The sequence below is a fragment of the Crinia signifera genome, chromosome 3 (assembly GCF_055691185.1).
Source record: "Crinia signifera chromosome 3, ASM5569118v1, whole genome shotgun sequence".
Taxonomy (NCBI): Eukaryota; Metazoa; Chordata; class Amphibia; order Anura; family Myobatrachidae; genus Crinia; species Crinia signifera.
Genome location: NC_139219.1, coordinates 58,859,182 through 58,885,649, shown reverse-complemented (window position 1 = coordinate 58,885,649; position 26,468 = coordinate 58,859,182). Strand labels below are relative to the sequence as shown.

The 26,468-nt window shown below is 41.7% G+C and overlaps 2 protein-coding genes across 3 annotated transcripts; one reads left to right on the top strand and one right to left on the bottom strand.

Moving 5' to 3' along the window:
- Positions 1-407: 407 nt before the first annotated feature.
- Positions 408-21,618, bottom strand: LOC146063465 (uncharacterized). Of its 2 annotated transcripts, XR_014471580.1 has the most exons (8): positions 21,392-21,618; positions 18,127-18,189; positions 13,960-14,121; positions 12,946-12,998; positions 11,619-11,702; positions 9,796-9,888; positions 1,806-1,917; positions 408-792 (listed from the first exon to the last, which is right to left on the bottom strand). XR_014471580.1 is itself a non-coding variant. In XM_083175862.1 (7 exons), exons 2-7 carry the CDS (start codon positions 18,185-18,187, stop codon positions 1,867-1,869), a joined length of 504 nt encoding a protein of 167 aa, XP_083031988.1. In that variant the 5' UTR covers positions 18,188-18,189; positions 21,392-21,616; the 3' UTR covers positions 408-1,866. The 2 variants fall into 2 exon arrangements, 1 of the variants encoding a protein (XP_083031988.1); XM_083175862.1 differs by having other exon boundaries at positions 408-1,917; positions 21,392-21,616.
- A 74-nt stretch (positions 21,619-21,692) lies between these two features.
- MRPL57 (mitochondrial ribosomal protein L57) lies at positions 21,693-26,238 on the top strand. The gene is made up of 2 exons (XM_083175863.1): positions 21,693-21,848; positions 25,857-26,238. The coding sequence occupies exons 1-2, from the start codon at positions 21,694-21,696 to the stop codon at positions 26,182-26,184; spliced, it is 483 nt and encodes a 160-aa protein (XP_083031989.1). The 5' UTR covers position 21,693; the 3' UTR covers positions 26,185-26,238.
- The last annotated feature ends 230 nt before the right edge of the window (positions 26,239-26,468 follow it).

Below are 26,468 nucleotides of genomic sequence, written 5' to 3'. Positions count from 1 at the left end.
ACTTAATTATGTGATTTTTAGACATTTTTATTTATGGCCTAGGGGTGCCGTGCAAAAAGTCTGATAGTCTAGAGCAGTGGTTCTCAACCTCGGCCCTCAAGGACCCCCAACAGTGCATGTTTTCCAGGTCTGGCAGGTGAACAGGTGCACTCATTCACGGACACATTTTAAAAGATCACAGGTGGAGCTAATTAGTTCACCTGTGATTCTGTGTGGAGACCTGGAAAATGTGCACTGTTGGGGGTCCTTGAGGACTGAGGTTGAGAACCACTGTTGTAGATTGCCATGATTCAAAAAAGATTGGAAACCGCTAGTTTAGGACCATAGAAATCCCCTAACTACTCAGCTCAGAGGAAAGGGTGTCCAGTCCTGGACCTATAAAAGATCTTTCACACAGACCCACAGAGTTGATGTCAGAAATTAATGTGTTTATTTTTTTTGTAATTTCAGAGACTTAAAGTTAAATTTACTTTTTCAAGAAATATGTCCATTTCTTATGAAAGTACAAAATATTTACAAATGACATCACAGTCCTGAACACAAATGTCAGCGAGGGTATGAAACGAAGAACCAATACTTCATTACGAGATAATAATTATACAAAGTTGCATTGTCATTAGACAGATGTGATACAGCATATATCAGACGGGGAGATGGAAATATCCGTCTCCAAGCACCATTGGAGTGCGGTTAGCATTTGCAAAACCATAAACTCACTTTGCATGAGCCTGCAGCTTACCAGTGCACTAGGACGCGGTGACATTACTGATGCCAAACATCAGTAATGTGGAGCTAAAATAATAGGGAACAAAAAAAAAAATCGACTGAGTAGGTAACGGATGCAATGAATGGTAAAGGTCAAGGCTAAGTTATACTGTCAGGCATTAAATTACATCAAACCGTAGATGGGGGGAAATAAAAATATAACAAAAATAAAATAACCTACAATAAAAATACACACCAAAAAAAAACAGTAAATATCTTTAAAAAAAAGTCCCCCTCTATTTAATCGGTACAATAGCTGTACTTTACAGAACGATTTTCCAAACATATACAATTATTCCGTAATAAAAAAATCCCCCAAAAGCTTGGGTATGGATCATTCGTCAGACAAGCATTAGGTCGACATGCAGGAAGGTCAACATGGGTTAGATCGACATTGAGTTTTTCACTTTTTTCGGCCATAATTTCGACACAGTAGACATGGACACTGAAGCGTAGCACCGCTGCGCTCGCCATGCTTCGGGCACAGCGCCTCGCTGTGCTCGGCACACTATTTTGTTCTCCCACCATTCCCTAGTGGATGGTAGGGTATGAAATACCGCCTGTAGGCACATGTCTGCTCAAAAAAAAAAAAGGTGAAAAACCCCTTGTCGACTTTTTGACTGTTGAACTTCACCATGTCGACCTAATGACCCTGTGAACATAACCCATGTGGACATAGTGGTGTTGCCCTAATATACTTGTAGACTTCGTGACCGTATCCCCAAAAGCTTCATTACAACTGTGTTTCCGTATCATAAACTACAAAGTAACAAGATCATTATAAAGAGTAACATCGAATTGAAGATTCAAACTGGATACTTCTCCTTTGATATAATAGAACTAATATGGATTAGTAAACACCCCAGAGATGCCTTGTTTGGTCATAAGATGTTGCTATTGTTCATTAACAGGAATTTAACTAAAAAATTGTTGGCAATTATGTTGGTAACAAATAACGTAAGTATACAAATAGTGCACCATGAATACTCTTTCTTTTTTCAACACAAAAAAAATATATATTTATACATATATGTACATACATATACAAACGCTGGCAAGCTGCTGCTTTGAAATAAAACGACACCAACAAAGAAATGGAAGTCACATGGAAGAGTTTAGGAATTCCAGCAGTTGAGCACGATTTCGATCTCTCTGTTGGAATAGAAGTATAAAAAATGATCAGAGAAATGTCCTGTTTCTGTGGATGCCACATATGTCCATCAATGCCCTGCCCGAAGTCTCCGCTGCCCGGCAAAAATCCCCTTATGGTAAATCATGTATTTTAAGTAATGTGGGAAGAAACCATAGAAAATAAATTAGTGTATGGTGTTTATGGCGTGGTTCATTGAAAATAACGGATTATACTCACGATAATTCCTTTTCTTCTGAATACTTCATGGCAGCCTTACAATGGGTTATCTCCTTATCTCCCCCTCAGTCTTTGAATGTCTCCGCTGGATCCTAGCGAATTATCGTGAGTATAATCCATTATATTCTCTTCCTACTTCATGGCAGCCTTACAATGGGACATACCAAAGCATATATGAGGGAGGGTAATACAATACCTTAAGACAGGGGTTCCCAATCTTTTTCTAATCACGGAACCCTAGAGTATCAGAATTTTTCCACGGCACCTCTAGGCCCCAAAAAATATATATCAAATTAAGTAGATTGTGTTTATATGTGCTTCTTAGGTTCAGTTATGTGGTAAAGGGCAGGATTTGGTTCTGATTGGCACCCACCAGCACTGGTTTTGTCCAGAAATAATTGATCATAAATAAGTTGAATATGTCCTGGACGACCAACCCAAGGCACCCCTGCAAGTGTCCCGAGGCACCCCAGGGAGCCACGGCACACAGTTTGGAAACCACTGCCTTAAGACATGACCTTACTGAGAACCTGTCTTCCAAACTGTTCTTTAGTCACATCCAATTCATAGTGTTTGACAAACGTAATAGACCAAGTTGCAGCTTCACAAATATCCTTCATGGATACTTTTGCCTCTTTAGCCCAAGACACCGCTATTGCTCTTGCCGAGTGTGCCCTCACTATTCCTAGTAATTGACATACAACCTTCTTGTAAGAAAACGGAATCATTTCTTTAACCCATCTGGACAAAGTTTGTTTCGAAGGCATAAATCCTTTCCTTATGCCTGACGGGGGAAAAAAATTGTGTTTCTGAATGTCTAAATGTTTTGACTCTGTTCAGATAAATAGACAGCGCTCTTACTAAATCCAGCATATGTAAATCTTGTTCCCTTTTACTGGACGGATTTGGGAAAAAAGAAGGTAAGATGATCTCTCGATTTATATTAAAAGCGGAAACCACTTTAGGTAAAAAAGATGGATTAGTCCGGAGGACTATTCGGCCTTCAAAAATCTTCAAGTAAGGTTTGTGCGCCCACAATGCCTGTATTTCTCCAATGTTTCTGGAAGGTATGATGGACACAAAAAATATAACTTTCCAGGTTAAGAATTTTAATTTAACCCTATCCAGTGGTTCAAAAGGTGGCCGCATAAGTGTATTAAGGACTAAATTAAGATCCCATTGAGGGACAATAGATTTTATCCTTGGTCTTATCCTTTTAATGGCTTTAAAAAATCTATGAATTAACTGGTCTTCTGCCAACTTCTTGTCCAATAGGATACTCAAGGCCGAAATGTGTACCTTTAGCGTTGCGCTAGCCAAACCCTTCTTGTAGCCGTCACCTAAAAACTGTAGTACATCTGAGATCTTCAAATTGGATGTGTCCCATTTATCCATACACCAGTCAAGGAATGTTTTCCATATTTTATAAAACATTTCTGATGTAACCTCCTTCCTTCCTTCCTTGAAGAAGGTCTGCTACAAACACAGACAGTCCTTTACTTTTTAATAATCGCCTTTCATTTTCCAGTCCGTTAAAGCCAGCTTTTGAGGTTCCTGGTAGAAGAAAGGACCCTGGCTCAACATTTTAGGAGATATCGGTAAGGTCAGAAGTTCTTCCAGCGCCATGTCCAGTACCATTGGAAAACAAGACCTCCTGGGCCAAAATGGCAGAATAAACTATTGCCAGTACATTCTCCTCCCGAATCTTCTTCAATGGGAATATGTACACCAGTCTGAACTCCCACTTCTGGGACAACGCATCTATTCCGGAAGACCCTTGCATCTGGTATCTGGAAAAGTAAAGATTCACTTTCTTGTTGGTGTTGGTTGCCATTAGATGGATCTCTGGTCTTCCGAACCTCTGGACTATCAACTGAAAGAGAGAAGTCTGCAATTCCCATTCTCCTGGACGACTTACTTTCCTGCTCAAAAGACTGCAGATTTAGTTCTGCCTAATTCATAATATTTGTCAGTTCTTTTAGCAGGTTTGCACTTTTTCTGCCTCCTTGTTTGTTTATATATGTCACAGTGGTGATGTTGTCTGACATAATTTTTACATGAGAACCTTGAATCTGACTCTTGAAGTAACAAATTGGCAACCATACTGCTCTTAATTCTCTTTGATTGGAGGAAAGTTTGCTTTCTCAAGTAGACCAGGCCCCTTGACAGGTCTTGTTCTGGAGGTGAGCTCCCCAACCTATTGCACTGCGTCCGTGGTGATAACGATAAATTGAGGAATTTCCAAAAGACTGTCTAGAAAGGGAGAGTTGGTGTGTACCCAGCGCTGAAATAATGATAAGCAGCTGGTCTCTTGTAGGGGGTTAACGCCAAAAACCCCCAATATAGTTGCAGACAAGAAAAAAAGAAACAAGTGACCAGCGCTGTAGTGGATACCCAATTAAGGTTATCTTCAATGTAGTTTTCTTTAAAATTCTCCGCAAATAATCTTCCTGATGTTATTAGGAAGTGGACTTACAATTAATTTCATTCAGGCGTGCCCGTAGCAGTTTCTTTCAGACAGCCCTCACATATGCAGAGGAATCGACATGCAAAACTAACGACATGAAATCAACTTACATGAAGTTTCAATCTCGCGTGCACGTAAAGGGTTTCTTTGTTTGCCAAATCAACGTGGACATCAAGGAACAGGTAACAGGGTCTTTATTCTGACACTTTCACAAATCCAACAACGACAAACAGGGGATAAAACAGAAGGTCCAAACAGTGCGGGTGGGCGGATCGCCGGCAAGACTTCTCCCTCGCTCTGGAGTGTGCTGCAGACAACACCACAGGTCGGGGGTCCGGGGTTACAGGTAGCGCCGCACAGATCCGTCTCACTGCGCCTGGTGTATAAGCGGCTTGATCATCAACGCGTTTCGGATATGTCACTATATCCTTTTTCAAGATGTGCCGCCATAAAGCAGGGAGCTGTTCTTATAGCACGTCTGAGTGGGTCACGTGATCCTCAGCCGGCCAATAATATTTAACCTGTGTCCGGCTATATTATGTTAGCTACATTCTAACTGTATCCATTAGAATAAAGTGCTCTAAGTGCCACAGAATATATACAATAACAATGTATAAAATTACCGGAGACATGGTGAAATACAAAAGGTACAAAAAAGTAAAAAAATACAACAGTATTAACAAGTTTATAAAAGTGAATGTATAAAATGGTTAAAAATTTTTTTTTTATATATAAAAAATATTTAAAAAATACGATTTTGCACAAAATAATAGCAGCATAATATAATAGCAGCATGTATATATAAGGCTGGCTTACAACTCATTAATAGCCGGACATTTAGAGGAAAAAGAGAAGGGAGAGAATAAAACAAAATTAGTGGTATACTTATATGGTGTTCCCACCAGTTGAGGGAAATTTTTGACTACGTAGGGATGGTCACATAGTAGCTTTGAGCCGTTTGATACCAGGTATACTTGAGCAGACTCCACTGAAACACTCTCATCCTCCATCTGGCCCAAGGAACAATCTTGATAGTGGATGACATAATGCCTAAAAGGCTTACTGCTGTCCTTAACTGAACTTAACTTGTTTGAATAATAGAAATTAGTTGTTGAATCTTTAAACAACGGTCTTCTGACAGAGACACTGTGAATTCTGCTATATCTATTACCACTCCGAGAAACTGAATTACTTTGGATTGCTGAAGTTGGCTTTTTCCAATTTATTAACCATCCATGATTTTGTAATATTTCTATGACCACTGTAGCGTCTGCTGCTACAGACTCTCAAGGCCCCCATGATGAGGAGGCCTTCGATATATATGCCCAAATTTTGATACCTCTTTTTCTGAGATGAGCAATTAATGTCATTAATACTTTTGTGAATATTGTCAGGGACGACGTGAAACAGAAAGGCAGGCAGTTAAACTGGTAATGTGTTCCTTTCACACAAAACCTTAGGTACTTTCTGTCTGATTCTTCTATTGGAACATGAAAATAAGCATCTTTCAAATCTATTGAGATTATATAATCTCCTTTCCTTACTCACTTCTTCTACTGCTCCGGATAGGACCAGTTCTTGTATACTTTGAAATAGGACTGATATTTATGCTTTTTGAGCTGGGAGACCGGATTCTATAAATTTGTCCTTTCTTGGTCTTATGGCAAACTCCAATTGATATCCCCGGGTTACTACTTTCAAGACCCACTTGTCTGTTATTGTTTGTTTCCAAATTCTTGAGAACTGAGCGAGTCTTCCTGCCACTGACACAGTAACCATGGGATTTAAACCATCACTACTTATGACCACCTCTTCTGTTGGATTGTCGAAAAAACGTTTTTCGACATCCCTGAAGCATCTCTCTCTCTCTATATGAACGACCAGGATGATAAGATCTCGCCTGACTAAACATTTGTCTGGAAGAGAAATTGCCAAATCTGCCACGTTTATCCTGGGGTAATCTAACTGATTTTCCCCCTGACATTCGTTGAATCATGGCATCTAACTTAGTGCCAAACAGACTTGAACCTTCAAAAGTTAAATTTGCCAATCTGTTCTTAGAATGTGAATCTGCCGACCATGATCTGAGCCATAGAGCTCTCCTGGCCACCACTCCAGATGTGATAGCCTTAGCTGAAAAATCTAAAGTGTCCAATGACGCTTCATAAATATAATCTACAGCATCTTGTATAGAAGATAAATTCTTTGCAACTTGTTCTCTAGGTACTCTATCATGTAACTGCGCCTGTAGAGATGCACACCACAGGTGTAATGCTCTGGATACTGAAGCCACCGCTACACCAGATTTAACAGACACCGCATTTGAAATGTGTAGCCTTTTAAAAGTGCTTTCCATTTTGCGATCCATTGCATCCTTCAATGATACCCCATCCTTCAAAGGGATAGTAGTCTTAGTAATTAATTCTGCAACCGCAGCATCTACTTTCGGAACACTGCACCATTTTAAAAATTCTTCATCATTAATTGGATACATCTAATACACCCTTTTCATGCTGCCATATATCTATGACCACCTTGTGCACCGGAAAATGTCTGCCCTTCTTATCTCTATCCTCAAAGAGTGCATCACTTTCCTCTTTTATAGCTTCCGTGTAATTCAAGGTTTTGTACAGATTTTTTAAAACCAAATCAACTACATCCAGATTAAAGGTACGGTCATTTTCAATCAATTCCCTTAAATCCATTGAGGTGTCTAAAGAACCTTCATTATCAGACAAAAATGGAATAATATCCTCTGAATCCTGATCCAGGCTTGCCTGAGATCTGCTTTTTAGAAGTAGACAAAAAATCTTCCTTAGATACAAAAGTCTTTTTCATCCACTTCCTTAACTCAGTAAACTGAGCCGATGCATTCTGTGCCTTTTGTGCAGGAGCTTTAATTTTGACACACTCCTTATATAATGTTTCATCCACACTTCCAATAAATGTTATATCACAAGAAAGACATTGCTTAGATGAATACTTCTTCTTTCCAGTCTTCTTTTTTGGTCCAGAAGGCACAGTACAAAAGAGAAGCAAACTAACTATGTAGTGTAACATGATAAAAATAAATAACCAGTCCTCTTATGAGGACTTACCTGGGCAGCGCAATAATAGTCTTAGAGGGCTCCTCCATAGTGGCACAACACACCACCAGCTCCATACAGCCTTGCTGGTTTTTTAAACACTGCGCTAAAATGGCACCAAAATATCCCCTTCCACCCCCTGGAACCCAAACTTCCGGGACCGGAAGTGCGTCATCTTGCCGGGCTGTACAGATACACACTGGGAAACACATGCTGTAAGTGGCAAACGCCTCCAAAGCTGGGCATTATGAGAAGGGTAAGGAGAATCCATGTCTGCGCACATGTCACTGCCGCCGGCCTGGACTAAGCGCTGGGATATAGGCACCGCCAACCCATCCTGCTGCTCAGGGACCAGCTGCATAACCAGCAAGCTGACCAGGTAAAACAAAAAACCTATCTACACCTACTCCTAAGGAGACAGGAAAAAAACTGAGGGGGAGCAGGGGAAGAGAGCAGATATACCATAAGGAGGAGGAGCAAGGGGAGGATCCTAGCGTCATAGATGAAAAAGCTACCTGTCTACAGACTGGGAGAAAAGGGGGTAACCCATTGCAAGGCTGCCATTAAGTAGGAAGGAGAAACCTTTATTACATTCGGGGGAAAAAATTGGGGTTTATGAAGCATTTCTGTTCCTGTTCTTTTTCTAGATTGTAAGCTCCATGGAAAAGGACCCTCTTCCCTCCTGTTCTCACAACCCTCTTCTCTTGCACATCAATTACAGCACTCTTACCCACCTACCATTTAAACTCGCATCTCTTCTCACTTGTGTTCATTCCTTTCTATCACTGACTACTTACCCCTGGTAGCATGCATTGTGTACTAAGAATTGCGTTGCTAACGGTTACCTGTGCTCTGTTTCTGTACTTCAGTTACGGTTATGTTTAGTCCTGTGCACCCTGTAATGTTCTAAGTATGTGCCCTATGTACGGAGCTGCAAAACACTTGTGGCGCATTATAAATAAAATGCAATCATAATAATAATATTTAAAAAGGGCAATGCTTTTGCTAGCAAGACATAGCTAATAAAAGCATATACACAGTGATAAAACCAACTCAAATCCCCGGCATTATGATAATACAGAGAGGGTTTATACAATACGCCCCTTATATGTAAAGTTACTGATCCTAGTGGTGACGTCAGTTCCGCTAAAGTCTTTTGCTCTGACTTGTTTGTTCAGACCGTATAAACAAGAAGTGAAACAAACAGAAACTATGTATCAGTTTTACACCCTCAGTGTTGTTCTAGATTGTAGAACAATTGTATAAACCCTCTTTCTTTTATTATACGCGCCGGGGATTTGAGATGTTTTTATCACTGTGTATATGTATGCATGTTCTGGAATGTGGCTGCGTTCCCTTGTAAATTCCCTTTCGGGGTGACTGTTATTACGCAAATCACTGTGGATCCATCAAAACATTTTCTTCTTATAGCTAATAAAATCATTGCTCTTTAAAATATCACACATAAACAGGACAATTCATAACTAAACCTAAGTAATTAAACTTTATATTTATATATAGATAGGTAGATTTGCATCATGATTGATCAAAGAGGTGCTGCCAACCATCACTATAATATCAGCATCTCTACAGAAAACGTTGAATACTTGAAGGGAGTAAACATTCCATGGATGAAAAGATTTAAGCCCATACACACTAGACAATTTTCGAAAAGATATCGCTCATTTTCTCCCTTCTGAGTTATTTTGACATTTTTCAGGAAAAAAGTGAACAAATTAATTTGATTTTATTAAACTCTTACGGGAAATCAATTTTCCATTAGTGTTTTTTCAGTTGGATTTAATGCATTCCTTTATTAAACTAGTGTTCCAACACCATTCAATTTAATGGGAATACTTTTTTCTACTCCTGAGCACAAATCCTGGAATCCCGTGGGTCCGGAACAATAGACTGAGACTAGTAAGTGGATCTCATTTATATGAAAATGTTCTTATTCCCACTACAGCAGAATTTTTCTCTCTCGATATCCAGCACCTCCGTAGAGCGGCCATATTGTACTGGGAGGAGTTGGTGGGAGACGGGGACTGTTTGCACTTGTACAAGACACATACAAAGTCAAGAATATCAAATAGTTTTGGGCAATTTACCTCTTTGTCTTCTTTGCTTTTCTTTACTTTCATTTTTATCTTCTTCCCTGTGATCATACTGTAGTTTTTATTCTTCTTTTTTTCTTTTAGAAACTATAGGAAATAAAATTTATTTGGTGACAGGCTCTAAAAGCAGCAGAAGTATTGGCATATGTGTAAGGAAAATGTGTGAAATCTGGTGCAGAGGGAAGGAAAAGTTATTGTGAACCAAAAGAGTCTCTCTTCTTATTGGTGAATGAGTATAAAGGGACGGTGACCTCAATAAATGTATTGCTCAATCATGCTTATGGAAATGTATATTCTAGACACTGGGGGAGATGTACTAAAATGCCATTTTCGTTTTTAAAATAACAGGTCGGAATCATGACTGCTGGTAGCTCGTACTCAACCCCACTACATATAATGGCTATTTGATTATGTTGTAATTAAAGATCATGGGTGAGATTTAATAGGATGAGATATTTAGAAAGTGAGAGATTTGGGAAGAAATCTCCTGTTTTTTTAAAGCGGCAATCTATTTACACTGCAAAATCAAACTGGTTTTGTGATTTCCGCTTTAAAAAAAACTGGAGATTTCTTACCAAATCTCTCACTTTTTGAATCTCTCATCCTATTAAATCTCACCCCATATACAGAAAGATGCATTTAATCAAACACCCTGTACACAGATAAATTGTGTTGGTCACACTGTCCACACCTCAGCCCGGTGGGTTATCATGGAAACACAATTAATGAATCTTTGCAGCATAACCATCGCATTTATCACACTTTGCAGGTTGCAAAGTCTAAAAAAAAGACATTTGGTATCTCTGTACTGTTCATACGCACATAGTTGTGTGTACACAGAAATACACACATCATTATTACATATTATTTATATAATAATACTAGTAAGCCCGTGCAAAGCTAATGCTTCGAAAAGCTAGTAGATGCAATCTCACTTGCTGCCAACAGATGGCAGTGTTTCATGGACACTAGACATCTAGGTACTTATGTAATATCTGGGCTCCCGTTTTTCTTACGAGACCGTGTCCGCTCGCCACGCTTCGGGCACGGTGGCTCGCTGCGCTCGCCACACTATATAAAATTAACTCCATGCGTAGTTGGATTGTAGGGGTATGAAAAAATGGGGTGCATTTAACATGGGAGCCCAGATAATACATAAGTACCGACATCTATATTATAGATTGTTTTGTAGCAGAAATAGACAGCTACCTTATTTACTTAATGTGGCTACTATACAAGACCAAAGTCAAAGTGAAAACGGAAACACGAGAGTTATACTGCCACAGGTAAACATGTATCAATGGGCCAGATGTACTAAGCTTAAAAAGTGATAAAATAAAGTGATAAACCACCAGCCAATCAACTCCTAACTACCATGTCACAGGCTGTGTTTACAAAATGACAGGTAGGAGCTCATTGGTTGGTGGTTTATCACTCTCCATTTTATCACTTTTCAAAGCTTAGTACATCTCGCCCAATGATTGAAAACATTTATATGGATGCTTATTACACTTCTGTTTGGCCTTAGGTTGAAGAATATACAACTTTCGACATCAATAACTTTTTTTAATCTGCAAAATCATCTATTTGCAATAACATCTGTTTACTCATCACTAGGGCACTAGAGCAGGGCCCGCTGATTACTTGGCACTCCTTGGGTAATGTATCAGGAAGCAGCAGTCGGTAACAGTTAGACACGCACAACCCTTTATACAGAACCAGCATGGCACAAACCTACCATCCATTCACTATACAGTGTGATGGACTTAACGACGTCATATAAGAACATATATACAAAAGGCAGGTACAGGTCACACCTTGGATATCTGTACAGGTTTCTCTTCCTCTTGTTTCTTTTTCTTTTCTTTCTTTTTCTTTACCTTATTGTCTTTTTTTCTCTTCTGTAGAAATAAAGGACAGGATTACTCTTCCATGGTCGCATGCCTTCACAAACCCAGAAAAAAAACAACTACTTTGGTGACGTCGGTGGCCGGGCCCGTCCCATTTGGTGACGTCGGTGGCCGAGCCCAACCCATTTGGTGACGTCGGTGGCCGAGCCCGACCCATTTGGTGACGTCGGTGGCCGAGCCCGACCCATTTGGTGACGTCGGTGGCCGAGCCCGACCCATTTGGTGACGTCGGCAGCCTGGGCCCGCCCACAACGGTGATGTTGGTGTGCCCAGTCCGCCCCCGTGCAGCACCGCTCTGCCCAGTTCCTAGAAGGAACACTGGCCCTTATTCTGGTCGGTGCGGATATATCCGCGTGCGTTCGGGCCGCCGATGTTTTGTATCTGCGCATGTGCAGAGGCGTCTCTGCGCATGTGCGAGCGGGGCGTACGGCCACATCCCACATGATATGTGAACACTCCGAACAGGGGGTGGAGAGGGGCGTGAAGGGCTATTTGGGCTCATTACCATATGCATACGCCCCGCGTTTCATGGGCGTTCCCATGCAAACGCTGGGCGTACGTATGGTAATGCGGCCGTGACGCACGTGTAGGGGGCGGACATAAGACATCGTCGGATGTCAGCTGCCCGCCCAGATCCCTGCTTTTGCACGGAAAAATGTCCGTGTGGTCTGAGGTTGCGGGAGCTGGTGGAGCACTCGGTCCTGCATTCGATGGTCTGCGACCATCGAATGATGGGGGAGGTTCCCTTAGATGGAGGAGGCATATTCCGTGAAAAATACACGTGCGGTCCGTTCGGCCAGCTTCTTACTGTGTACGGACGGAGTTGGCGATCCGTATGGAAGGCGGGGTTTCGCACGCACGGTCCTGGCCGCATAATCGGATCCGGCCGCACCGATCAGAATAAGGGCCACTATGATATCATATGTTTTGTTGTTCTGACAAAGCTGGATGTTCTAGCCAAGTGAAAAGCGTTAAGATTTTTCCTGATCTTGATTTCTGTATTTCCACTTTGTGACATTACATATAAGGAAAATCTGCCGGGTTGTATTAACTGTTTTAACATATGAAGGACAGAATAATGTCTAAGGGATTTTTTTTTCCCTAAATATATCCTTTTCTTCTATGTAATCAAAATTAAATATTCATAAGTGGCCCGGTTAAATGTACAACCCATAGACACATAAATATGAACAGTCTGAAAAAAAAAAAAAGAAGCGGATAAGGCCACGGTTACCTTCTTGTTGTGTTTGTCTTTAGATAGTTTCTTAGAATGACATTTTGGAAAATCTAAATGAAGAAAAAAGAAAATTACATATTTATTTTTCCTGATTTGACATCACACTTGGGAACATGGCTAACTACAAAGAGAGACTCACAATGGGAGCAGACTAGCCAGACATCAATGACATGAATCGATAGAAAGAGGGAAAAGACACGCCATGCTAATAGTACAGCATCACATGGCAACAGCCGGCCAATGGAATATGTTGTTCTCAACACAAGCAAAGCAGAGAGAGGAGCCCGATGTACAAAGCTGCTTGTCCAATCATTTATTATCTGCATAATTCATGAAGTACAGTGCAGAAGTCTCCCCTCGTGATCAAACTATATAAGCACATCTTGCACGTATCTGTAGCTAACTATTGGAAATTTAATAGTGGACATTATGACAGTATGAAAACCACCAGGGCCAAAACTCAGATAAAGCCAAGCCACCATCAAACAGAGAAAACAGGTAGGGTGTGTAAATGTTGCTGCATATATCTGCATCAGCAGTGTCACATTGCTTAAGCAATATAACTGAAGGACCCTGCTCTTTCCATTAGGTAGCTTTCTATTTGTGGTAATCTGCTATCTGAGAGGTTCTCAAATGAGGTACTCGAGGCCGTGCCAGCGGTCGGGATTTTAAGCATATCCTGAGGTGCTAATTAAATCACCTGTGGCCAAGCATGGTTAAACCTAAACCCTGGACTCTTGGGTTGCCGAAAGGACTGCGTTTGGGAACCTCTGTTAAAGCCTCAAACACAGCCCTGTCCTCACTAATCGCAGCTGTATATAATCTGCGCCCAGTGACTAATAGGCTGCAGGCTCAGAAGTATTTGCATACAACAAATTGGGCAAAATCAAATGTATCCTGGGACCATACCTCCTCTACCATTCTGAAAGTGACAGGTCTTCGGAGTCAAAGTACCGTGTAGGTATGTGTACAGGCAATGGAAGGCTTATGCAAAAACAACTCCAAAAGTACCTCTGCTACTGGTGCTGCTTCCACTGCTGGAAGATGAGGATGACCAGGAAGAAGAGGAAGACGAATGTGATGATGATGATGATGAAGAAGAAGATGAGGAAGAGGAGGAAGACACAGATGATGATCTGCTACGGCTGCGTTTCCTTTTCTTCTTTTCCCTTCCTGGGGGAGAGAGAGAGAGAGAGAGAGAGAGAGAGAGAGAGAGAGAGAGAGAGAGAGAGAGAGAGAGGAAAGAAAGGTTTCTACATTTTTATTTAGGAGCGATATCAGATCTTGCATTTCTCTTTAGCAGTAAAGGGATTACTGGTACAACATCTTAGCAGTGTGCTTAGGGATTCGGTATAAAATCCCGACGGTTAAAATCCTGACAGGGTCAAAATCCCGAATGAGTCATAATACCGACAAGGACAAAATCCCGACATTTAAAATCCCGACAAGGACAAAATACCGACATATAGAATGTACAGGTAAAACAGTCAACATGACTTTCCGTCGACAGGTCGACATGGGTTTTTTCACTGTTTTTTTTTACCCGAATGTCGACACAGTCGACATGGACACAGTTGGAAGTGAACCGAAGCCCCTTGCATAGCTCGCTTCGCTCTCAATGCTTCGGGCACGGAGCCTCGCTGCGCTCTGCACACTATTTTATTCTCCCACCACGCCCTAGTGGATGGTAGGGCATGAAATACCGCCTGTCAGCACATGTCGGGTCAAAGAACAGTGAAAAAACCCATGTCGACCTTGCTACCTGTCGACTGAAAGTCATGTTGACTGTTTCTTTGAAAGACGGGAATGGTAATCGCACAGGAGGGAATAGATATAAATTAGAAAGGATAGGCCCCCCAATGAGTGTCTTAAATGATTCAATTCTTTATGACAGATGAGGGTGTGCCACCACAGGACATCAAACGATTACATACATGGTTTTGGACAGAAAGAAATGTCACTGTGTGGTGCACCAAGTAAAGAGTCGATTAAAATCTAACCTTTATTGTTATTGGTTAAAATTATAGCGAAAATATAAAAGACACAAAACATAAATGACATACACGTTTGTTAAAAAAGGAAACAAATTATCCTTACGACGTGGGGTCCCACACTCCCACTTTCCAATTCCCACTTGTAATGAAGTACGTTTTTCTGTCTAGTTTATTTATATATATGCGGCGGGCAATGAACACACATTATAAATTACCCCATTTATGGGGAGAGAGTTAATACACCTTAAGGTAGGCTGCTGGAGTAAATGTGCCAGTTAGTTTTCAATTATTTAATTATGGCTCATGCGGCAGTTTAAGAGAGTACAGGAGCAGTGAGGAGCAGTACTTGTGCTAAAGATGCCAATTAATTGCTCAGTGTGTAGTGTTTCCACATTTGATAGAGCATTTTGGCAACATCTAATCTCACGTTTTAATCGTGTGCACACATCATATAACTGATCACTCTAAATTGGCCAAATAATCAGGTAATTATGTTGATACAATCCCTGGAGTGCAACGTATCTAAAATATAAGACAGTTGTCTCACAATACAATAGGACTGAATAACAAATTTGCTCAGTTGTACTTTACATGCCGACTAAATAGTTTCATATGAATTGTTCAGAGTGCTTGTACCAATTAGTCTTTTATTTGAAGGATATAATTTGCGTGGCGGCGTTATCAGAATATAATTTCATGTAATCAATGCTCATTTCTTAGAGACATCGGTAACCGCTCAAAGCTGACACTGGTATGCTGTCCCTATAATGTGTCAAGTGCTGGTATTAATTTACACTTTTAATCAAAATTTCAGCAACGTGAACAGTGCTTAAGTGCAGAGGTACTGGTAATTGCTTGGTGTGTATTGTTCACACAATAACTCTCAAGTGAGTCAAGGCTGAATAGCGACAATGGATGAAGTGTATTTAAATTATACTTCAACTAAGTATACCAGTATATCAATACTGGTGGTGGTCAGTACACAATTGACCGGGTACAGCGTTACAAGTGCACAATCTATAGTCCCTGGAGCGCGGCGTGTGTAGTTATTACACGCCGTCTCACAATAAACAGGACTATGAGACAATCAAAAAGACCGGATAGTAATATATTAGTGGTGCTGCGATTGCACGCCGGCTGAGTATATCAGTGACAGCGGTTATCAGTATGCATCCACAAGGTACAGCACTAATGTTCGTGCGGTCATAAGTCCCTGGAGCGCGGCGTGTGTGATAGTTACACGCCGTCTCACAATGGACAGGACTGTATGACAGTTACAATTCAAATGCGCGCCTAGCAGCCAACGGGCTGTGTGTTCGTGCGCTCGCTCGCTAATACAGTTTTTAGAGTTTTTAAGCTAGACAGATCAAAAATTTTTGTACATTTCAATAAGGGTAGGGGAGTGGGGATAGCCCACGAAGTGTACGGTCGGCGTACGCTTCGCTAATGAGCTTCGTCAGGACCTGACGAAGCTCATTAGCTAAGCGTACGCCGACCGTACACTTCGTGGGCTATCCCCACTCCCCTACCCTTATTGAAATGTACAAAATTTTTTGATCTGTCTAGCTTAAAAACTCTAAAAACTGTATTAGCGAGCGAGCGCACGAACACACAGCCCGTTGGCTGCTAGGCGCGCATTTGAATTGTAACTGTCATACAGTCCTGTCCATTGTGAGACGGCGTGTAACTATCACACACGCCGCGCTCCAGGGACTTATGACCGCACGAACATTAGTGCTGTACCTTGTGGATGCATACTGATCACCGCTGTCACTGATATACTCAGCCGGCGTGCGATCGCAGCACCACTAATATATTACTATCCGGTCTTTTTGATTGTCTCATAGTCCTGTTTATTGTGAGACGGCGTGTAATAACTACACACGCCGCGCTCCAGGGACTATAGATTGTGCACTTGTAACGCTGTACCCGGTCAATTGTGTACTGACCACCACCAGTATTGATATACTGGTATACTTAGTTGAAGTATAATTTAAATACACTTCATCCATTGTCGCTATTCAGCCTTGACTCACTTGAGAGTTATTGTGTGAACAATACACACCAAGCAATTACCAGTACCTCTGCACTTAAGCACTGTTCACGTTGCTGAAATTTTGATTAAAAGTGTAAATTAATACCAGCACTTGACACATTATAGGGACAGCATACCAGTGTCAGCTTTGAGCGGTTACCGATGTCTCTAAGAAATGAGCATTGATTACATGAAATTATATTCTGATAACGCCGCCACGCAAATTATATCCTTCAAATAAAAGACTAATTGGTACAAGCACTCTGAACAATTCATATGAAACTATTTAGTCGGCATGTAAAGTACAACTGAGCAAATTTGTTATTCAGTCCTATTGTATTGTGAGACAACTGTCTTCTATTTTAGATACGTTGCACTCCAGGGATTGTATCAACATAATTACCTGATTATTTGGCCAATTTAGAGTGATCAGTTATATGATGTGTGCACACGATTAAAACGTGAGATTAGATGTTGCCAAAATGCTCTATCAAATGTGGAAACACTACACACTGAGCAATTAATTGGCATCTTTAGCACAAGTACTGCTCCTCACTGCTCCTGTACTCTCTTAAACTGCCGCATGAGCCATAATTAAATAATTGAAAACTAACTGGCACATTTACTCCAGCAGCCTACCTTAAGGTGTATTAACTCTCTCCCCATAAATGGGGTAATTTATAATGTGTGTTCATTGCCCGCCGCATATATATAAATAAACTAGACAGAAAAACGTACTTCATTACAAGTGGGAATTGGAAAGTGGGAGTGTGGGACCCCACGTCGTAAGGATAATTTGTTTCCTTTTTTAACAAACGTGTATGTCATTTATGTTTTGTGTCTTTTATATTTTCGCTATAATTTTAACCAATAACAATAAAGGTTAGATTTTAATCGACTCTTTACTTGGTGCACCACACAGTGACATTTCTTTCTGTCCAAAACCATGTATGTTGACTGTTTCCCCTGTACATTCTATATGTCGGTATTTTGACCCTGTCGGGATTTTAAATGTCGGGATTTTGTCCTTGTCGGAATTTTAAATGTCGGGATTTTGTCCATGTCGGTATTATGACCCTGTCGGGATTTTGACTGCATCCCGTGCTTAGATACTCTCACAATAAAACAAATGGCAACTATCAAAGATACCTTTCTCTTCACAAGAGGATGAAGACCGGATCCTGGGTTTTTCACTGATTCTGTCGGACATGCCTGCAGAATGTAAACACTGTGTTACCCAATGTTCATTAGATGTGCTACAATCGTTGGATTTTTGGAGTTAAGTTTAACTAGTGTTAATTCTAGCTTCCTGCACGTTTCAAAACCCGAGCAGTTCCTCTTACCTGTCTGGGGTGTCTTTGGGGCCCATTTATTAGGGATCGCATATACAATGTGATTTTAACACCCAGGATCGCGTATGTCTCTGCAGATGCTGGGACAGGGGCTCCGAAAGGAACGCATCCCTCGTAGAAACCTATGGAGGATGCAGCTGCCGGCTGGGCAGGAGGGATCGGAGATTCCTGCTGCGGTCCCCTCCATCTTTAATTTGGGGGATATTAATATTTGCAGCTAAACCCCCAAAACTGATGTTTTGGGGGAATTAGCCACTAATATTTAATAGTAAATGGGCCCCTTTATTTGCTGTTTCTAGTACAGTCTGGTCTGTATCTCAATACAAACCAGGATGTAAATAGAGGGTAGCTTCCCAGCGCTGGTTGGATCCAATAAATGATAAGCGCACGATATTCCCGGGTAAGTATCCTATGGGACCACACTGACCTTGGTGTTGGTCCCTATGTGCCAAACAAGGTATCTTTACAGGCTCAAATCCACAGGGTCTTACACACTCCTATCCAAACACGGGAAGATTACAACTGACCTGGTTATAGGTCCCTACAGTATATGTACATCACGGTTTCTTTCAAGGCTTCAATTTTCTGTGACAAACACACACTTTGTTTCAGATAGTACTGACCTGGTAACAGTTCCCTATGTTCACATAGGGGTTTCTTTAATGCGTCCCAGCCAGCATAATGAGTTCCCAGAATCGGACAACGTGATTTCCAAACACTGGATGATTTATTGTGATTGATAAAAATTTCCAATACAGATAAAAAATCATCCGGACTGAGCTGGAGAACGGTGGGAACGATGGAGAGGGTCTATCCAGAAGCTTCTGTGGAGGCACGGACAGTTTCTGGATAGACCCTCTCCATCAGTCCCTCACTCTATATTTATTCGTTTTTATCTGTATTGGAAATTTTTATCAATCACAATAAATCATCCAGTAGGGAACTGTTACCAGGTCAGTACTATCTGAAACAAAGTGTGTGTTTGTCACAGAAATTTGAAGCCTTGAAAGAAACCGTGATGTGCATATACTGTAGGGACCTATAACCAGGTCAGTTGTAATCTCCCCGTGTTTGGATAGGAGTGTGTAAGACCCTGTGGATTTGAGCCTGTAAAAGATACCTTGTTAGGGCCACCTTTTTCCACAACCTTTGGCAGTGCAGCAAAATTGCTACATACTGGAACAAGCTGTTTGCATTTATAAACTGCACCTTCCACCTGACACTAACGAAAAACCCCACGGCCTGATCGTTGTTGGAAATGGGGGAATGGGATTGGGGGGGGGAAAAGAAAACTTTGCTACCAATAATAACAACGATACTAGGCATAGCAAAGAAATTAGTGATGAAGCACTGGATAAAAAAACCGCCCCGTCTATATTGGAGACAAAGAATACACTGTTAAGTAACCTTTATATGGAAAGACAAGCCACAATACCAGACATTGAGTCTGGGGTAATGAGATTTTATAAAAAATGGGGGCCATACATTGAAACCTTGCCTAGTAACACCCAATCACAAATATTACGCTTATACGAAAACACCTCATGGTTCCTGGTCCGCCAATTGAACACTGCTTGATTCGTAGGAAGAGGTTCTAGTCTAGGAAAATTCTAAATATGCAAATCCAGAAGTTATAGCCACCCTTGCGCCTCTCATGAAATATAGATATAGCTGTCCAGTTACCTATCCTTACCCATACCTTTCCCTTGTACTGTCTACTCTTGTATGTACATGTATGTTTACAGATATTGTTTCTCGGTAAAATTGAAAATATTGGTCACCCTGCGCGGTGTTTTGTTGTCAAACAAGGACTGTATTATCGCCTTGATATAACCATGTCAAATTGTGACCTTTACAATAAAACGTGTTAAAAAAAAAAAAAAAAAAAAAAAAAAAATACCTTGTTTGGCACATAGGGACCAACACCAAGGTCAGTGTGGTCCCATAGTATACTTACCCCGGAATATTGTGCGCTTATCATTTATTGGATCCAACCAGCGCTGGAAAGCTACCCTCTATTTGTTTTCTGGTATATGTGTAAAGGAGTGGTGCTCCTGGATTGCGATCCAGCTGCAGTTGAAAGCGATGTTATACTGAGAATCTATCTTGTTTGAACAAACCAGGATGTACTAGAAGCACCAAGCAGACAGTGACAACTCAGGCAGGAAAGAGGAACTGCACAGATTTTGAAAGGTGCAGGGTTCTAGAATGAACAATAGGAACAGTAAATTATGGATGGGTGCATATTACTTAGCTGCAATCTGGAAACGCTGTAAATATAAAATCTGGTTTGTTCAAATAATCCCGAAACAAAAATACATTTCACATGTATTAATCTGCTTAATAGGTATAAAAAGGGGGATGTTTGTTATATCTCACAAGCCCTCAGATAAATGCATTTAAACAGTCCCTTTTATAATATTACTGTGGGAATAAGTAACAGCTCCTAAGGGTCACCCTCATTCTTTATTTACATCACAATGATAATAATATTAATAATGCCATACTACAGATTCCAAGAAGGGTGTCATGGGAGGCGATGTCACTAAAGAAGCCTTGTGGAAAGGGTGTAACTACCATAGGGTACCAATGTATTAATAATCGTGTGTGAAAATATGAAAACCCCATAGATAGGACCATTGTTTAAAAGAAACTCCTGGGCACATGCTTTAAAGAAATAATGCTAACCACTGTGCTATCAATAATTTCTATTGCATGACATAAAAAGAGCACAGGCGAGGTACATAGGCAACTGAGGGTATCAGATATGTATTAAAGGGCACCTATGATTCCAATAATAATAAACAGGAACATGCAGGTGTCACATTCCCAGGGAGACCGTCTGTCAGTCTCCAGCTGCCATGTAACTACTACAAGTCCCAGCTGCCAGTCGCCTAGAGGATTGGTGAATTGGGTATGGCAGGGCATGCAATTACTATTTTTCCCATAGCTAGTGATAAACTGTATGATATATGTCCCATATAGTCCACTGGCAGGACTTGTAAACCCTCACAGGTTACATTAGCCTGGTTTACAGCTCCCCAGAATAACTACTGACTGACCTGTCTAGAGCAATACACAACTAGCAGGGGAAATATTAATATCCAAGTGTCAGCAGCACTTAGCACAGATTTCCACCGCAGCCATGGCGCTTCTGAACATCACTTCCGCCCCAACCTGGCATGTAGCGGCAAGTACTTCCGGGACAGTAGCCGCAGCAGCCGCCATGTTTAGAGCTGGCGGAGTATGGGAGTAATTGGGTAGATTACTGCAATTGTAAACGTTGCGTTTGTTTCTACAGATAACACATTCTTGCTGTGTTGGAGTAATATTTATAGCAGTGGCAAATGTTTCCCTGCATCTTATGTTCCCTTGCCCCAATCAAGTATGGCGGATCTCGTGCTTCCGGTTTATAATAACATTCTGCGCGCGCAGTGAAGGGCAACTGAGCACCGTGACAGGAGTTTCCGTAGCGGCCAGGCTGTGGAAGACTGCTCTTCAGGATCCCAGGACAGGGAGGTGAGAGATCGGTTCATGTCATTGATCACATGCAGAGGTGTCTGTTCTCAATGGCACAGGGGAGAGCACACCCATGGAGTGCAAGTTGTGTGGTCATCTCCAATGATACGTACCAGTGGAATTAGCATGGGGAAGGTGTCTTGACATTATGTTGGGTGCTAGCATGGTTACACCTTCTGGCTGGCTGTGCTCTTCAGCAGTGCTTTATCTGTGGGGGGAAATTTTTCAGCATGAATCTAGACAGAGCAGTGGTGCTCGCACATGTTGGAGCAATGATAAGCCATGTTTTCCATGTCACCCACCAGGATCACAGGTGTATGACTTATTGTGCAGTATTCAATGCCGGTGCGAGCGGCCGGCGAGGGGGTTAAACTGCGAGGATCACAGAAAACCAGTGATCCTCGCAGTTTAACCCCCGCGCCGGCCGCTCGCACTATGCAACGTTCCGGGGGAATCCTCGCAGTCACAGAACGGCGAGGATTCCCCTAAATTGCAAGAGCCGCGGCTAGTGCAGCAAACTCGCTGTAATTAGCCTCGGCTCTCTTAGTTTTTGGAGGCACATTCGCAAATTCCCCCTCGCTCAAAAAACGGAGCGAGGGGGAATTTGCGAATGAGGGGGGTCAGTTGAATACTGACAGGGTGAGCGGTGACTGCGAGCAAAAAGTCCTGCTCGCAGTCACCGCTCGCCCACGGCATTGAATATATGCCATTGTCACTCTTATCCACCTCCCCTCCTTTTTTTTAATTTAGAATGGTCCGCCAACTATACAGAATAAAAACATCTGGGCTGCTATGTGTAACGTGTAGCATTACATAAATATCCTCCATTCTCTTGTCACGAGTCAAGGATGACCCCTAGGCAGCGAGCTTGTGGAGTAGGATTAATTGTTGTGTTCTCAACAGTGATAGAGATATCAGGTTGGTAACTACTCTTGGCTGGTGGGAATATAATTAATTCTGTTTTGGAAATGTTGAGTTTAAGGTGGCAAGATGACATCGTACATGAAATGGCAAAAATACATTTGGAGACACTGAGCAATACTGATGGTGACAATTCCGGGGAGGATAGACAGATTTGAGTATCATCGGTGTACTGATGATACTGAAATCCAAAAGAGTTGATCAGTTCCCCAAGTGAGGAGATATAGATTGACAAAAGCAGAGGACCTAAGACTGAGCCTTGTTGTACTCCAACTGACAGAGGTAGTGAGGAGGAGGTAGAATCAGAGAAGCGAACACTGAAAGAGCGATTAGATAGGTAGGAAGAGAACCAAGAAAGGGCTGCGTCCTGAAGACCTAGGAATTGTAGTGTTTGAGAGGAGAGTGGTCGACCGTTTTAAAGGCAGCTGAGAGATCTAGAAGAATAAGAAGTGAGAAATGGCCTTTAGATTTAGCAGTGGCCAGATCATTGACTACTTTAGTCAGTGCTGTCTCTTTGGAGTGTTGAGAGCAAAAGCCTGACTGAAGTGGGTCCAATAAGTTGTAGGAGTTAAGAAAGTGTGTGAGGCGAGTGTAGGCAAGTCTCTCAAGTAGCTTGCAGAGGCAAGGGAGCTGAGAGATAGGACAGTAGTTAGAGAGACAGTTTGGATCAGAATTGTGTTTTTTTTTAGAATGGGAAGTGCATGCTTGAGCAGAGAAGGAAATATTTTAGTTAAGCTTGGGATAAGCACAGGAGACAGAGCTTTACTGACTTGATCAAGAGGAGAGTTAGTGGAGTAGGAAGATGAGAAGAGTGTGGATACTTCTTCCTCACTTGTGGGGTCAAATGAGGAGAAATTGGCAAAGGACTCAGGAAAGGAAGTAAGCAAGTCACTGGCTGAAGAAGTACAAGCCATTTCATCTTGGATTTTAGCAATCTTTTCCTTGAAGAAGGAAGCAAGCTCTTGCACACTGATATTGGCAGTTGGGGAGGCTAAATAAGTGATTTAAATGTATTAAGTCGGCTTGGGGTTATTGGCATGAGAAGAGATGAGAGATTGAAAATAACTTTGTTTAACAGTGTCCAGAGCATTACGATAGGAATGGTAGGTAGTCTTAAATGTGACAGTCACTTAGATTTTGAGGTTTACGCCACTGACTTTCAAATCTACGTGATGGTTTTTGCAGGTTTCTTGTTAATTTAGAGTGCCACGGTGGGCATCTAAGCCTACGTGGATTGTGAGGAGTAGCTGGAACAGCTTCATCAAGGGCAGAGTCTGGTTTAGGTGGGTTACAGCTGTCTCGGGACGGCCAAGTGTAGAAATGGGTGAGAGCAGTTGTTGCAGAGAGGTAGAAAGTTGTTGAAGATCAATAGCATTAATATTTATTTGGATTAGCGGAGGCTTGCATGATTTAGGTATTATAGAGTTATAGGGGTATTAAGGAGAGAGTTCAGGAGTCTTATGCACCAAGTCCCAGAGAGGATAATAGATGGGCCGGTCTATTGCTCAAGTATAGTGCCGCTGATTATAAATACTAGATAATATTACATTCAGGCTGGGTGTATGTGAAACATAAATGTATTCTGTCAGGGTATGGATTATAGGGTCGACAGGCAATAGGTTGACCACTATTTGTAGATCGCCAAAAGGTTGAAAAAGGCCGCATGCATTATGGTGACATGGTTAAATAATCGACATGAGTTTTTCATAGCTTTTTTTTTTTTATGTTGTCTGTTGATCTAAATCGACATGGGCCCCATATAAGTGTACCACGTACCCTCTCATGCTTCGCTTTGCTCGCCAAGCTTCGAGCACGGTGCCTTGCTATGCTCTGCACACTAGCGACTGCATCCCTTCTATATGGTTAGACTTGAATCCCATCACCAAGAAATCTCATTATGGGTATGCAAATATTCCAAAATCCAGAAAAATCTTATATCCAAAATACCTCTGGTATCCAAGAATTTTGGATATCAGACTCAACCTGTACAGCACATTTATTCTACTTTTTAAAAAAAATCTTATACCAGACATGCATATTTTGGGCAAACTGCCCATTGTGTGTGAGAACGAGGGTTCCTCCATATAACCTTACCTCCACATATAGTTACAATAAAATCCCTCAATATTGCCTCTTACCAGTATGTCAATTTAACACCAAAATATTATTAGGGGTGGGGAACATATAATACATACTTGCCGACTTTGGCATACTCCTTTCCGGGAGAAGCCCGGAGAGGAGTGAAAGGGGCAGGTAGAGGCTTCGTTTTGGGCGCTGGGCACAGGTGATGTCATCAAGCCCCGCCCCCATGACGGGCTGAAGCCTCAATTTGCGGGTCCGTGGGTGGGGGAGGGGCTAAAAATGACGCGAAATGCGTCATTTAGTCTCGCCCCCTCCCCGCGGACCCGCAAAAGTCATAGTTTTTAGACCGCGGGGAGAGGGGGAGCCGGGGCTGTAGGGAAATGCGGGAGACTTGCCCCCCTTCCCGGGGGACCCGATTTGCGGGACCCTCCCGGCCATTCCGGGAGGGTAGGCAAGTATGATATAATATGCATATCCCAAATGATCAATGTGTTATCAGCAATTTATAACAAGGTAAGGCTAGGGGCTTTGAAGTCTGTCCTCAGTAATTGTTTATACAGGTTAGAAGCCAACAATTTGGAACAAACCGTTTGAGGCGATTTACTGTAAAGATACCATCTTACCAAGGACAGCATGTATGTTTTGCTGCCTGGAAGCAGCATTCCCCAGCAGCCCGCACAGTAATACCGCTTTCACATCGCAGTACCAGTATACAAACTCCACACAGTTAGGGCCATGGTGGGAATCAAACCCATGACCTCAGCTCTGTGAGGCAGTAATGCTAACAATTACACCATCCGTGCCCTGCTTTTGGCAACTGCTAATTGTCTGTCTCTTCCCTAAGTCCTTTTCTGTTAATCGCTTGGAGTAGAATCTCTTTAAGTGAACTGATGGTAAACTTTCACACCACATAATGGGCGTCTTTATCGTGTGCAGGCGACTCACGTAAAGTTTTGCAAACATTTCTTAGAGCTTTAATTTATATTTGCTTCTGTTTATATTTAGAATCCAATCTAAGATGTTCTTGACGAATGTCCTCCTCAGAAAGGGGATACCTGGTAGTCAATGGATTGGGAAGTACAGGAGACCCAGAGTGGTCACTTGGAGTATGAAGATGAAAATGATTAAGAGGCTGGAGATAGAAGCAGAGACCGAGTACTGGATAAGCCGCCCCTACATGACCAGAGATCAGGAATATGGCCATACTGCAGCGCGGCGGTACAAAGAATTCCAGGAGATAAAGGCCCGGCAGTTGGCAAAGTTTCCTGAGCATAAGTACTTGGGGGATCACTTAAATCATCTAAATGTCACCAAGAAATGGACTATAACATGATTTATGTAATGGGGTTTGCATGTAGTTGAAATATATTAAATGTATTTTCTAAGATGGCATATTTTTTTCAATTTATATAAGAACACAACGTGTTTAGTGTATATTTTGTGTATTTGTTCAGTCCTGGAGGTAGTGTTCACATTAGGCTCTTCTAGTAGGACCAGGGCTATTTTTCAGCAGGAACTGAGGCCCTTATACTAGTTCACTCTTTCGGACAAAATCTTTCTTCGATGGACAAAACCATGTGCACTTCAGGTGGGGCAGGTGTTACTTGTGCAGAGATA